Below are 13474 nucleotides of genomic sequence, written 5' to 3' on the forward strand. Positions count from 1 at the left end.
GATAAAAGTAGAAATAGTAACATGAAGTACTTCGTAAAAGCTTTTAAGTACTCAGGAAGATCTTTGGAATGCTCTGCTTTTATTTCCTCAGGAGATACTTTTAATGATCTAGGAAACCTTCAGAAACCACTACTGAAAAGTAGTTGATGCATTTTCTTACACCGACAGCCTTGGACATTCTGGGAAAGGAGCCACACACAGTTCCTGGTATTCCAGCCTTGGATATGAACCAGGTATTTATAATGTTCTCTGGCTGATGAGGAGCAGCTCCACTGGGCAAGTTGCATATCTGTTCTTGCATGGGTAAGCCACAATACTCAACACACCGTTGACAGAGGAGGAAATGGGTTCTGCTTACTGACCACAAGTTTTTGATGCTGATGAGATATATAGCCTTTAATATGACCCTGTCAGGAGAAGAAAACACAGTGTTAGCACTGGAAGCTGGTGATACCTCAGCTGTTGCTAGACTAAATCAAAGCTATGTGTACACACTCAATCACCACCGCACTAAGTATTTGTAAGGACCCAATTTATGTAAGTGGGTCACATCAAACAGCAAGCAGAAAGTTGGTACCATATCCAGGCTTGTGTACTACTAATGCTGCTCTTGGATTGCCTGCTGCCAGGGACCCCTACTGGTTTGCTTACATTCCCTTGAAGAGATAAGACCTCTGGAGAAGTTTCTAATAATTTCTATTAAAATTGGGATTTTAATTAATCACTATTTTAAGTTAAAAAAATAAATTCTTCCTTTTCAGACATGTAGCACTGAAAGAAGTCTTCCAGTCACCTTATCCCCCCCCTCTGCTACTCTAAGCAGGTACCAAATAATCTGTTTCAGAATCAAAGAATCATAGAATTATTTTGGTTGGAAAGGGCCTCAAAGATCACCTAGTTCCAGCCCCCTGCTGTGAGCAGGGTTTCCAACCACTAAATCAGGCACTAGATCAGGCTGCCCAGGACCCAATCCAACCCAGCCTTGAACACCTCTAGGGATGGGGCTGCCACAGCTTCTCTGGGCAGCCTGCTGCAGCACCCCACCACCCTCTCAGTGAAAAATTTCCCTATGACATATAATCTAAATCTCTCCTCTTCTAATTTAGAAGCATTGTCCCTTGTTCTATCACTACCAGACTGTGCACAACGTTGATTTCCCACCACTTATTAGTTCCCTTCAAGTACTAGAAAGCTGTTATCAGATCTCTCCTGAGCCTTTTCTTCTCCAGGAGAAGTAGTTCATTTTCTTGCTGGCACTACAATGCTGCTCCAAAACTTCTGATTTATTAGGAAACTACTGACTTCAAGCTTGTACCTTGTTCATAAGTACTGAAGACGCTTACTTAAGAGTAAAAGACAAAACAAGAAACAAGGAAATGTAGTTCTTGTGATGTTGGAATGTCAACAGTCTCCTACTTCAAATGCAGAAAAACAAATCCCTTCCTGGTACTAGATGTAATTTTTGCATTTTGAAACAAATATTTATACATTATTTAGACAAGTCAGTACTGAACTTGTAATGCATACTTAACTGCAATTTTAATTGATTCCTGCAAAAGTAGGAAGTAGAGAAATTTCCCAAGGCAAATGAAAACATCTGTACTTCAGGCACAACTGCATCAACTTTCACACACAAGAAAAGATGGGATTACTGATATATTTCTGTAACAAACTTATAATCTCTGCCTAATGCTTTTTACTCAGTCTGGAAGGACTCAAAAAGAAGCAGGAAACACATACCATATATATAAGATTAGCTAAAATGCACTGGACTTCGTCAATGTCAACATCATCTACTTGCATGAATTTCAGAGCAAAAAGAAAGGCATCTAGGGATAACTGATGTGTTTTGAGCAGTAAATATCTGCAAGAAACAACAGAAAATCCGTTATTGAGAAACAATCACTTAGAAGTCTGGTTCATAGTAAAATAGACATTCTACTACAGATTCACTTTAACTGGAATTCTGCATTCCTTGAGAGAGTTGAAGAGCATTACACCTCTGTCTCAGTCCTAGGTGAAACCACATTAAGTCTGCTTTTAGAAAAATGTAGCTTTTGTTATGCTTACACTTTCTTAAAGAGATTTCTGTATGTGATGATTTTCAGCTTCTCGAGGATAAGAAAGATTCCACATCGAATGAAGAAGGTCTCATGCTTGGTCAGAGCTTCATTCAGTAGGAGAAGATTGCCTTCACTAGAAGGATGGAAGAAATGAACACATGAGAAGGTCTCATCAAGAAAAGGAAGTGTATGACTTGATAGGAATATCCTTCCTCTGCCTTCCTCAATCATACCAAATAAATACTTTATAGTTAAAGCTTTTTGAACTACTACACAATGTAATAAAATAATTGCATACCTCACAGCCTTTGTTACTTCAGCAAACTGCATAAGGTCGTACTTTTTTAAGAGCTGAACAGTTGGCATATGGCCCTGAAAAATAAAAGGTTTCCAAGTTTTCCAGGATAAAGTCAAGCTCATTTAAAATGTAATCTATAAAAGGATTTTTCAGAGAAACAGACAAGTGTTTGACTACCTTCTTTTCCGGTTTGCTACAGAACAAATGTTAAATGAAAGTATTTGTAAGACATCCTCAAACTTCCTGCAACTCAACTCACAATAATTATTTATCATGGTTTAGGCAGTCTCTTGATATTTCTGAGTGTTAGGAAACATCAAGATCATGTGACATGAGGCTTAGGCAAGTCCAAATTTTGTGTTGCAGTTTTATGATCTATTTGCGAGCAGAAGAACTGTGGGAATCCCAGGCATTACTAACAACACAAGAAATGCTTCAACACTGTCACGTGTTAGCTCAGTCTCCCAGATTATTTCTTCACTGTGCCTCCGTATGGCCATTAAAATGTCAAGAGAAAGAGAAGAAAGTTGAACGAAACGGATTTAATTCTCATCGTTCGATCAGGTAAGACAAAATTAGGCACAGTACCAAACAGAATCTTTGTTTCGTTTTTTCCCTTTGCAGAGAGCAGAGATCAGATTGCATACCAACTTGGTCAGAATTTAAATTTAGTTACCATTACATGGTGCCGTTGCTAATTCCTTTCCTGGCTGGAGGATTAGTCAAGAGCAGAACTCAGCTGCATGTTTACTAAAAGCTGCTAGGAATGAAAAGAAAAAAAACACCGAACCCCCAAAAAACAAATACCCAAGCTATTTTTGTAGTTCTAAGGTCAGTGTTAACGTTTGGATTGTGATTTAAAAAAGCAACTGTAAAAACAATGACCTTTATATAGATTCTTTAGTGCCTCTTGAACTGTTCAGAAAAGCTACCATAATCTCATGCACTAAAGGGTCCACAAGTTTAAGGAAGGCTTAAGGTCTGTTAGTTTCCTTTAATCAACTCTACCACTGTCTGATCTGAAAATAACCACTAAGAAAGACAACGAACAAAATTGAAAAACAGAAGCCAATTATCATACCCACCATGTTCCCCCCTTACATGTGATTTCTGTCTTTTTTGCTTTTTGATACCGCAAGGGATTGAAAAGGGAGCATGGGGAGTAAGTGAGAATGGTCAGGATTCATTTTGCTGGGATAAACATGGAAGATGGGAACTCTCAGAACTGGATGATAAAAACATTCTCTGTGAGAAATTTGGTAAAAGGGAGTGGCAAACACTCTAAAATCTAGTCCTTGGCCCCTCAGTTACACTGAATTAATAGCTTGTACAACCCCACTGAAGGAAGACAAATGCCAGCACAGAACGCAGAAAGGACAGGAACAAGAAGCAGACATAATTCCTTCAGCAACAAGATGAAGAGAACAAATGGAAACCAGCTGACATACCTTAAACTGATAAATAATGCGCAAGGTGCGATTATAAAAACAAAGACCACTTTCCTGTGGTAAACCCACCATAGCAGTCTCCAACCATTTATTTGCACATGCTCCTTCCCTTTGCCAGGTGAAAGCAGCATAGATTTGTACCAGTGAATCCAGACATACCCTGGATGCCAGTGCACAGTTGTCACCATGAAGGCACTCTGGTACATGCCAAGTTAACTTTGAGCTCTCTAGAGAAGCACTTATTTTTCTTATAGCAGTAACCTCAAGTTCCACCTTTCAGAGGGGCAGAATAAGGCAGGGGGGACAAAAAGCAGCTTTACTTCCTTCTTTCCTACTTTGCTGTAAATTACAATTCAACATTTTCTGTCCTTATTTGTACAACATCTGCATGTTCTGGTGCATATGGAGGTCAGGCACAAATAACCTCTGCATGCCAATAAGGGAAAAGGAAGAAAATTAAGAACCATGCTGAGTTTCAGTTTGCTTATTTGCCTCCTGAAAAACAATTTGCAGGAATAACATCTACTCACCAACAACATTTTTACTGGCAGCAGGTAGATCAAAATCATTCTTTTGTTTTTCTGGCTTGAACGGTGACAGTGCTCAAAAGCAAATGACAGATACTCTTCAGCTGCAGACACAAATAAAAGCAATGATAGTAAATAGTCAAGAACTAAGACTGATCAAAACCATAACCCAATTCTGTGCTCAATGTCCATTTCTAGCTTGAACCTATGATATTTGAAATGATATCCAAAAAAAACCACACCAATCAAAATACATTAAGAAACACGTTGTAAGAATTATTGGTGAATCACACAAAAGACAAAGTATTACAAGAAAAACAAGTTCTCCTTCAGAAAAGAAAAGCTGTCAATAACCAGATATCAGATGTAAGAGTTACAAACAGTACTGAAATGCTCAGCTCAGTTAAAAATTTGCTTCTTTCTTCTTTTTTTTATTTACTACCGAAAAGTAGAATTTCACAAAGCACTGATGAAGCAGAACAGGTATTTTTTAAATGCACAAATTAGGTTCTTCTGGGGATGTAAGCTGCACGTGGTGCACACACCTGCTGAGCTGCAGAAATATGTCAGTGATATCACACAGCATTACAGTATGAAAACTTTTCCATCATTCTTCTCTTAGAAAAAAAAATGACAGGCCTGACGGTCAGAAGATGCTTCTTAGGAGTCACAAAACTGGCTAATAGTACTTTCTCCCTTTGAAGTAATGGGCTATTTGGACAGGGACTCACATTTGTAATTAAAGGTTTATGTCTCAGCTCTAAAAGCATTTGTGAATGACAAATCTCAGAAATATGGTCTCCAAAAATCAATGCACTGAGAACCTAATTCCACAGCATAGTTTGCTGAAGATATCCTACACAGCACAGAGTAACTTCAAGAGGACAAGACAACTGCAAAGCCTCCTTTGTGAAACCTTTTACAAACCTATTCCGTTGGATGCTAGTACAGGGAATAACTGTTCTAATAAGCATGCACACAATGCATTAGAGTACAAGGAACTTCACAGAAACAAGTATTTTAAAGCTGGCATATGCTAGAAATAGAAGTGTCATGTAACCTCATCTCCAATCAGACTCAGCCTGTGGATCTTTCAGCATGACTATCCTTTGCTCATCACGAATACAACTGAATCTTCTGCACACATTTGGAACTGCACACACACAAGCCAGAGTTCACACCAAGCAGCAAGAGTTTAAATGTGTCCTACTGGCACACAGTACCTTGCTTAAAGTCGCTGTCAAACATGGCTTTGCGTCCAACGTAGTATCGGTATGTAACTCGCTGTGCCATGCTATATTCATCCTTCAGGTTTGAACTGTCAATTGCTCTAATTAAGGGTTTACATAGATGGAGCTTATTGATCTGTTAAATAAAATTAACCACACTGAATGCAGATATGCAACATCATGTTAAAAAGGGTGAGTTTGACTTAGAGTATGAAATACAAAGCAGCTTACCAGACTTAAGCCCTACCTTAAAATAAATTTTGAACAGCTGATTCACGAGAAACAACATGCCCCACTTTTTGGAATCTTCAATGCCTGCTCGACTGTCATAAGAAAAAAAAAAAAACCAAACTGTTAGTACTGAACACTGTAGTAAAATAATTACTTCCTTTTTTTTGTGTAGTAAATTCCATCCCTAGATAAATATTTCATGGATGGTTTTTAGGATAGAAATCTGAAAATAAAAGCCAACTCCTTGCCTTAAAACATGACAGCACTCTCCAAATGGAATGTCTCAAATCTTAAATTTTAAATAGCACTGCTGCTTTTCTTCTCATTGCAATGAGAGATATCATGCAGAGTATTATTCACTTGCAGCAGGGTCCTCGCTATAGTCTGCATACACCAGCATAGCAGTTGCTGGTAATATTCAAGGTGAAAGAAAGATTGATGGGGAATAAAAGCATTTTATCCACCTGGGAAGCCTTAAAATCACCAAGACAATAAACCAAAGAGTCACCCCAGTCTAACCACACTGAAGTAAACTTCATAGCTAAAAAGTGTACAGAAGGGTTAATAATATTCCCTGACAGGGTCAGTCCCACCCAACATTACCTTTTAGGAAGGTTAAACCTTCAAGGTTTAACCTCCAGCTGCAGTTGATAGTCAAGGCAGACTATACATGAGAGGAAATAAGCCTCAGAAGTGTTTGTTCTTATCCAGATACAGTCTTATTAAGCAGAGAAAACTTTTATATAAGCTCTTAAGAACATAATCGTGCAAGTTTTACAGAGCATCTTCCACTTACGTGTCACTGGCACAGACTCGAAAACAGCTCATCAGCAGTTCTGCTGCTTTTTCTAGCATGTCACCAACTTTGCTTTTCCCCTTCTTTACCAGCTGTTGATCTGCCTATAATTACATAGCAAGAAATAGCACAAAATTCTATGTTCTAATTCACTGGGTTTGTAAACAATTTAGTTCCCTAATACCACATTTTAACAATACATTTGACATGCCTACTATTGCCTACATCATGAGAGTAGTCACGCTGACAGGACTGAAAACAAAACAGAACAAAACACTTGGAAAAGTTCCTGAACACCCTGTACCAAACTTAATGCACAGCAGGGCCAGTCAGAACATTGAAAATAGCACTGGCCTTCAGCAACACTAAGATTAATGCAGCTCTCAGAAGCCTAAATTCAGGATCACCTTATAGCCGAGTTAGAGGATTAACACTCCCAGTCAAGTTTCCAAAGAACAAGATCTGAGCTAAAATAATGTCTTTGAACAAACAAAAGTTAATTCCTCAGTTACGGAAACTGAGTTTTAGAATTCATAATTAAGCTTCTCTCAACAGCTCCAAGGACTAGATTTTAGTTCTAAAACATACCCAACATTTTCTGCTAGAAGTACACACTGCTATAGCCCCACATTTTCAAAAGAAAGGAACATGTACACTACAGAGCAAGTGAAAATTACTTTATATAAAGTGGGAAAGAACCATGCACTAGTTAATGCAGAAATAAAACAACAAAGAAGAAGGGGAAAAAACCCAGTGAGTAGGTATTTGCTATGTTCCTCCTAAAAAGTTTTACTCCAGTGCGTGCTTTCTCACTAGCTGCAATGTAAGGACAAGAAATAGGAATGTAACTGCTGCTGTAAAAGTCTTCTCTGTACCCACATCTTTTGAACACATGGGCATCAGAAGATAGCATTCTAACACTTCTAGTATAACCGACCCCATCTTTTCCCTTTCTTGTGCATCTCAAACCAACAAACTTGCCTTGTTCAGATTGAGAATTGAGACTTGCTATAGACCAGACACACAAACACATGCAAAGCCTTCTCTGTGCAAGCATGGAAAGCATGCAGTTTTGTGGCTTCCTAGGCACAAGAAGCATCAAGTGAACAACCACTGGAAATACTGCATATTGACAAACTCTCCTGTAGCTTGAACTCCTAATTTCATTGCTTCAGGTCAAGTGACCAGAAGCAAAGTCATCTGCCCATCTCAGCTGCTCAATCTTGGGTCAAGAATTTCTCCACAGATGCTAGCTACTCCAATTCACTAACCTGAGGAAAAATAATATAAGCTTGGCTTTTTTTTGGCTTTGGGGCTGTTTTTCTTTTGCTTGACAGGAGCTGTAGACTCAGCAAGGACTCCAGTGAGCATCAAAAGCAACATACACAGATGGAAGAGGGAAACAAGGCAGAAACTTCACACGTTCAGATACGGTGTGTAGTTAGACAAGCTTAGTTGTCTTGTGTATCCCTATCCCTTCAAAGACTCAGCTTGCAAGAATAACACATGGAAATAAGGAGCTGTGCCATCATACTCTTCTAGGACCGTACTGAATTGCTTTATAGGTTTAAACTGTGAGTTGCATGCAGATGCCCAGAAACTCTGTCATTCAAGTGGTAGAGTGAGCAAACTAATTATACGATAGGACAGGACAAATTTAGTGCGCTAACAAAATCTTAACAAATTGAACACTAATGAGCAAAATTAGGCTTTGTAATCAAGTCTCAAACATTTCCAACATTGAAAATCCCAACAGGTTAAAGTACTAAGGTTGTTTTACTTACGTTATTAGCAAAAATTCGAAGATCAAGGGCTACAGCATACATAATAGGTAAAGCCCTGGAAAAGTTAGACAAAGTGTAAGTGCTATGTACAAATCATGCAATAAGACACTTTTTTCTTCCTAGCTGGTCATAAAACTGTAAAAATATATAGGAACTTTTACTTAAAAGATGAATCTCTTTAAAAGGAGAAGCCTTCAAGAACTCAGTGTCTTTGAAGTCCTACACCAAAGCAATTAATTCAGACAACTTCTTTACTTCAGCTTTAAAGGCTTTAAAAAAATAAAGCAACAGAAAAGCTATCTCACCTTCAACAAATCCTTAATATATTTGTTTACAGACATTGTATATAATTAAACATAGATGTACATATAGTTTTCACAGTTTTGGATCTGAAAACTCAAACAGGCAGCAAAAACTATAAAGTGGCATTTAAGTATTGCTGGAGATAAAAATTTATAGCAAACTGAAATTATGGCTACAATATTATATACTGATGAAAGATGCTCCCATCTAGTTTTTAAGTTAGACTATGATATACTCACCAATTTTCTTCTTTATGTGCCTGAAATGCTCGCAGGAAAGATGTATTGCGTTTAGGAGAATTTAAAATGCTATGAAACATAGCACAGACTTTAAAAAACAGAGATGTTACGTGGTACAATGTGTTACATGAAAGAGCAGAAACCAACAAAGCAAGAAGGAAACAAGGAGAGAAGATACAAAGACCCAGAAGGGAAGAACAAAAGCACAGCCACACACTTTTGGTACTGTGGCAGCAATGAGAAACACTGTTTCTCTTAGAGAAACTTAGAGATGAACCTTCAGCTTTCTTTAGAATTATCTTTCCCTTCATCCAAGTAGAAACTGGGATGTATATTAATGATTCAGGTATGCCTGCTCTCTGTTAGAAATTACTTTTTGTTTTTGAGGCAGGAGACTGGTTCCTTCTTAGTCCTACAGAAAGCCAAAAAGAGCATACTTAGATTTCCTTAAGAATCTAAATAGCTGAAGTGTAATTGGAACTAGACCTCAGCACATTAGATTTGAAAAGGGATGAAGACAAGAAAACCTAGTCAACCTGAAAGCAATACACAACATATATGGAAAAGGATATTGGACAATAACGGTTTGGCATTTGTACGCCTCTATAAAGTCATGGTTTCCAACGGCGTAAGTACATCTGTCAAAGAAAAGGTGCATTAGTGCAGCCAAAAATATCACACATGTAAGACACATATTTCTTCTTTTGCCTTTTAACAGGTACAGACTTTACAGTTCAAGGAGATGCAGTAAATACCAAATAGGAAGCATTGAAACCAAAGCTCTGTCAATTGCCGTATACAGATGTCTTACAGGTACACAAAAAAATTTTTTATGTGGAGAAAAAAGAGAAGGCCTTTATTTCCTATAGTCCTAGTGCTACTTATAAGAGTAACTAAGCAATTTTCCAGATATAACCATTTCAAAATAGCTAAGTAAACTTAGGGATATGCTTCCTTGTCCCTGCTGGACATCTTCTAACTCACTTGCCTATTCCTAAGTCCATTTTTACCTTAAGTGGGCTGCAAACATTTCATCATATGGTGGTTCCAAAACTTGTTGACACTTTTCCTCTGGAGATGGAAGCTAAGAATAGAATAAATCAATTGAAGAAACATCCACTACACTAAAAATATTAGACAGGTATTTTATCATGGCAGTCTTATGCATACATGCCTTTGCTATCTATCAGAATAAATAGATATTATTAATATATCAAACTTAGTGTAAGAAAATGTTATGCATTCTGTGTACACAGTCAGATCATAGCTAGCCTTACATAAAAGCACCTGCAATGCATACAGCACAAACACCTGACCATTACTAGCCAAAGTTTTGCTCTCCATATTCACTCCCATTGTGCCACATTACTAATACAAACCTGGCCATTGGGGACCTTCAGGACTATTCAGAAAACATGGAACCCATAAAGCCACCCAAGAAAAAACTGCAAATATATAATATTCTTATAAAAAGAAAGGGGAATCAAATCCAGAAGAGGACCCTGCATATTCCTGAAGCTTATCCTCAAAAGACAGGAATGCACATGCAGAGCTAGGAAAAATGAATGCTGAACAAAACATCAAAGAAGGATTCTTCCAGACTAAAAAGTTCTTACCTGAAGCCTTGGGTTTGCAACATGTGGATGTTTAAATGATACCAATTCTGCACAAAACTGTCCATCTCTGCTGTCAATAGCTTCTTGCACCTACCCCACAAAACAGGCACATTATACAATTAAATCCAGGTACAGTCATAGAACATATTTACAGCATTCATCCATGTCAGAATCTTTTCAAGTTTGAGTCTGAAAGGTTTAAAACTAAATGAATCAGCATTGTATTTTCAATACATCTGTTTTTCAAAAATGGAGAGGATGAAAAGAATGCTATTGCGGTTTTTCCTTGTTTGTAGGATACGAGCAAACCAGAGGACCTCGAAACACCTTATATGGATTTATTACCATGAAACAGCTGTGAAAGATTCCTGGAAGCATTTTAAAATCCCAGTTGCCCAGCTGGATGTAACGGGCAGCAAATATAAGATGTGAAGGTACAAGCAGTCTCTGAGTACGACTGAGTATGACTGTGATGCTACAGATGGAATTAGAAAGTTATGAATCACGACTCATAAATGTATTTCATTTGAACTTAATATTTAACATGAAAAACTAATTGCAAAACACAAAATTAACTTCACTTTGCTTGAAAAAATTCTCTGGAAGTGCTTAAGCAGGTGTTGGGTTTTGGTTTAGTTTTTCCCGGTTTAATTGACTTCACTGATCATTACTGAAGTGAGCAGGGTGATAACAATGATGGAAATGGGATGGTTCAGAAAGAAGCAGCAAGAGCATCATGCTAAAAGCTCGGTGTTGAAGGTTCAGCATTGCTGATATCCATGTGACCCTGCTCCTGTCTCTCCATCCTATCTGCCATAAACCATGGGCATCCAACCTTTTGTCTTGCCTGGGCCACACCGAGTGAAAACGAATCATCTTGGGCCTCATATATATAGGTTGCTAAAGCCTCCTAATTATTTCCAAGGAAACGACAACAGATACACTGAGATCATATAGCAGTGTTTGATAGAGCAAATTCTCAGCTACAAAACACTATTTTTCAACGCAGTCACCACAATTAGCCATGCATTTTTGCCAGTGATGAACAAGACCCCCTCATGCTGCTCTTGTAAAAATCTGCACCAGTGGAAGTGACCCACTGTTGCTGTTGCCACTACTGAAATGCACCACCCATTGCCTCACTGTGCTCACATCCACTGTTTGGTCTCCATAAACATTCAGTAAGTGTCGAAGAATCCCAATGGGTGCCATTTTTTTCCACACAGAGGAATTCAGTGACACATCTTTGCTTCATAGGCACTTCCATATCAGACACCAGTGTCATCTGCTGCCATCTGTCACATGGCAACAACACGTAACAGAATATCAGTGGGAAGATTCAGCCTCTACTGCCATACCACCAACATCTGCCGCTGATGTTATGGTTCAACATCATAACACAGGAGACATTACTTCTGGAGCATTAATTATATAATACAGTTAATGCACATAAAGAAACAAAACATTTTAATTTTTAATACCTTTTATTAAAACATATCAAAGGAGAGCAGCAAAACCATAAAACTAGTGGGACACATAGGACATATCTACCTCTGCTAAGAGAGGACTTATAGAAGTCCAGTTAGAGCCATGATCAGATTTCTGAATTGAATATATGATTGCACCTCTATACATTCCACTTGAAAACCTGCAGATAAAGCATTTACCTTGACTGAATATAGTCACAAACATACCAAAATATTAATAATTTTTTTCAATGTTGAAAACCATTCTCAAATTTATTTTTCTCAAACCTTTATCACCACAAAAAGCATGGCTGTATGTTTTTTTGTTCTTCACAGTACTGTGTTTAGCCAGCATCTCAAAATCCAAAAGCTTTTTTGCCATAACTTGAGTTAGCACTGCATGCACCCTCTCTGTGCCCTGGTTTGAGATCAGATGGGGTTAGCAGTGCATGGGGCCAGGCTGCTCACTGGGCCAGTGCTGCTGCCACAATCCGACTTACTGTACGCTATACATTCTACTAGCAAGGATCACACTTGACAGAAATTCTTTGAATGCACCGTTTCACAAAGCAGCCATACTTACCACATTTCACGTTCAAAATTGATTGCTTTTTTTTTTTTAAAATCTCCTGCAATGAAAAATAAATCCGCATATTCGAACTTCTCATAGATACATAAATAAAATCTTACTTACTTGTTGCAAATACTGATTTATGGTGATGTGTGCCATTGGGATAGAAGGGGCAAGAGTCCTAAATAAATCGCCTTCTGCAAAAGAACCAGAATCTTAGAGAAAGGAAGGCGCTGGCACCCCAGTGACACCTCCTCCTCCTCGCGCTCCGGTAGGACGGGACGGGGATGTCCCCGTTCTCGCCGCGCTTCTACTCGAACCTCTCCCACAACCCCCAAACCCGACACAGACCAACCTCCCAGCCATGGCGCGGCGCAGAGCGGCACTTCCGGTAGTCACGGAGATACTTCCGGCAGTCCCGGAGGTACTTCCGGCGCTAGCACAGGCCTGAGCATCCCACGTGACACAGCAGCGACGACACCGCCTCTCGTCTTCCCCGCCCCCCAGTGCCGCTTGGGAGGCGTGGCCTTTCGCGGCAGCCAATGGCAAATAGCAGTAGGCGGGGCCAGACCGCCCGTTAAGCATAAACCACGTGCATCGGGCGTATACACCTCAGTGGGTGGGGTGGCGGGAGGGGTTTGCGTCGTTCGTTGCGCGGCTCGGTATCACCTGTGCGCCTCGGGGCTGATTGTTGTATTCTCGGAGCCGCAGTGCTCGCGTTGCGAGGAGATGACAGCCGCGCTCTTTAGCAATCTGTTGTCCAAAAAGCTGAATAAATAAGTTCGCCACGCCGTTGTTTGTAAGAGGCTCGTACCGAGGCTCTGCCGGAGCTTCTCCGCTCCGCAGCTGTCCGCCCCGGGAGCCATCTTGTGAACGGGGCCGCCAGGGAGCCGGTGGGAAGCT

At 39.4% G+C, this 13474-nt stretch overlaps 1 protein-coding gene across 1 annotated transcript; it reads right to left on the minus strand.

Moving 5' to 3' along the window:
• Nucleotides 1-317: 317 nt before the first annotated feature.
• On the minus strand, nt 318-12730 carry PCID2 (PCI domain containing 2; the record flags this gene model as incomplete). Its single annotated transcript, XM_079541049.1, has 14 exons — nt 318-407; nt 1741-1864; nt 2071-2196; nt 2362-2435; nt 4340-4440; nt 5560-5701; nt 5813-5888; nt 6593-6696; nt 8377-8431; nt 8919-8987; nt 9455-9556; nt 9929-10002; nt 10535-10624; nt 12695-12730. 14 exons carry the CDS (start codon nt 12728-12730, stop codon nt 318-320), a joined length of 1263 nt encoding a protein of 420 aa, XP_079397175.1.
• Nucleotides 12731-13474: the final 744 nt, after the last annotated feature.

The sequence above is a fragment of the Tetrao urogallus genome, assembly GCF_951394365.1.
Source record: "Tetrao urogallus genome assembly, chromosome: 1".
NCBI lineage: Eukaryota > Metazoa > Chordata > Aves > Galliformes > Phasianidae > Tetrao > Tetrao urogallus.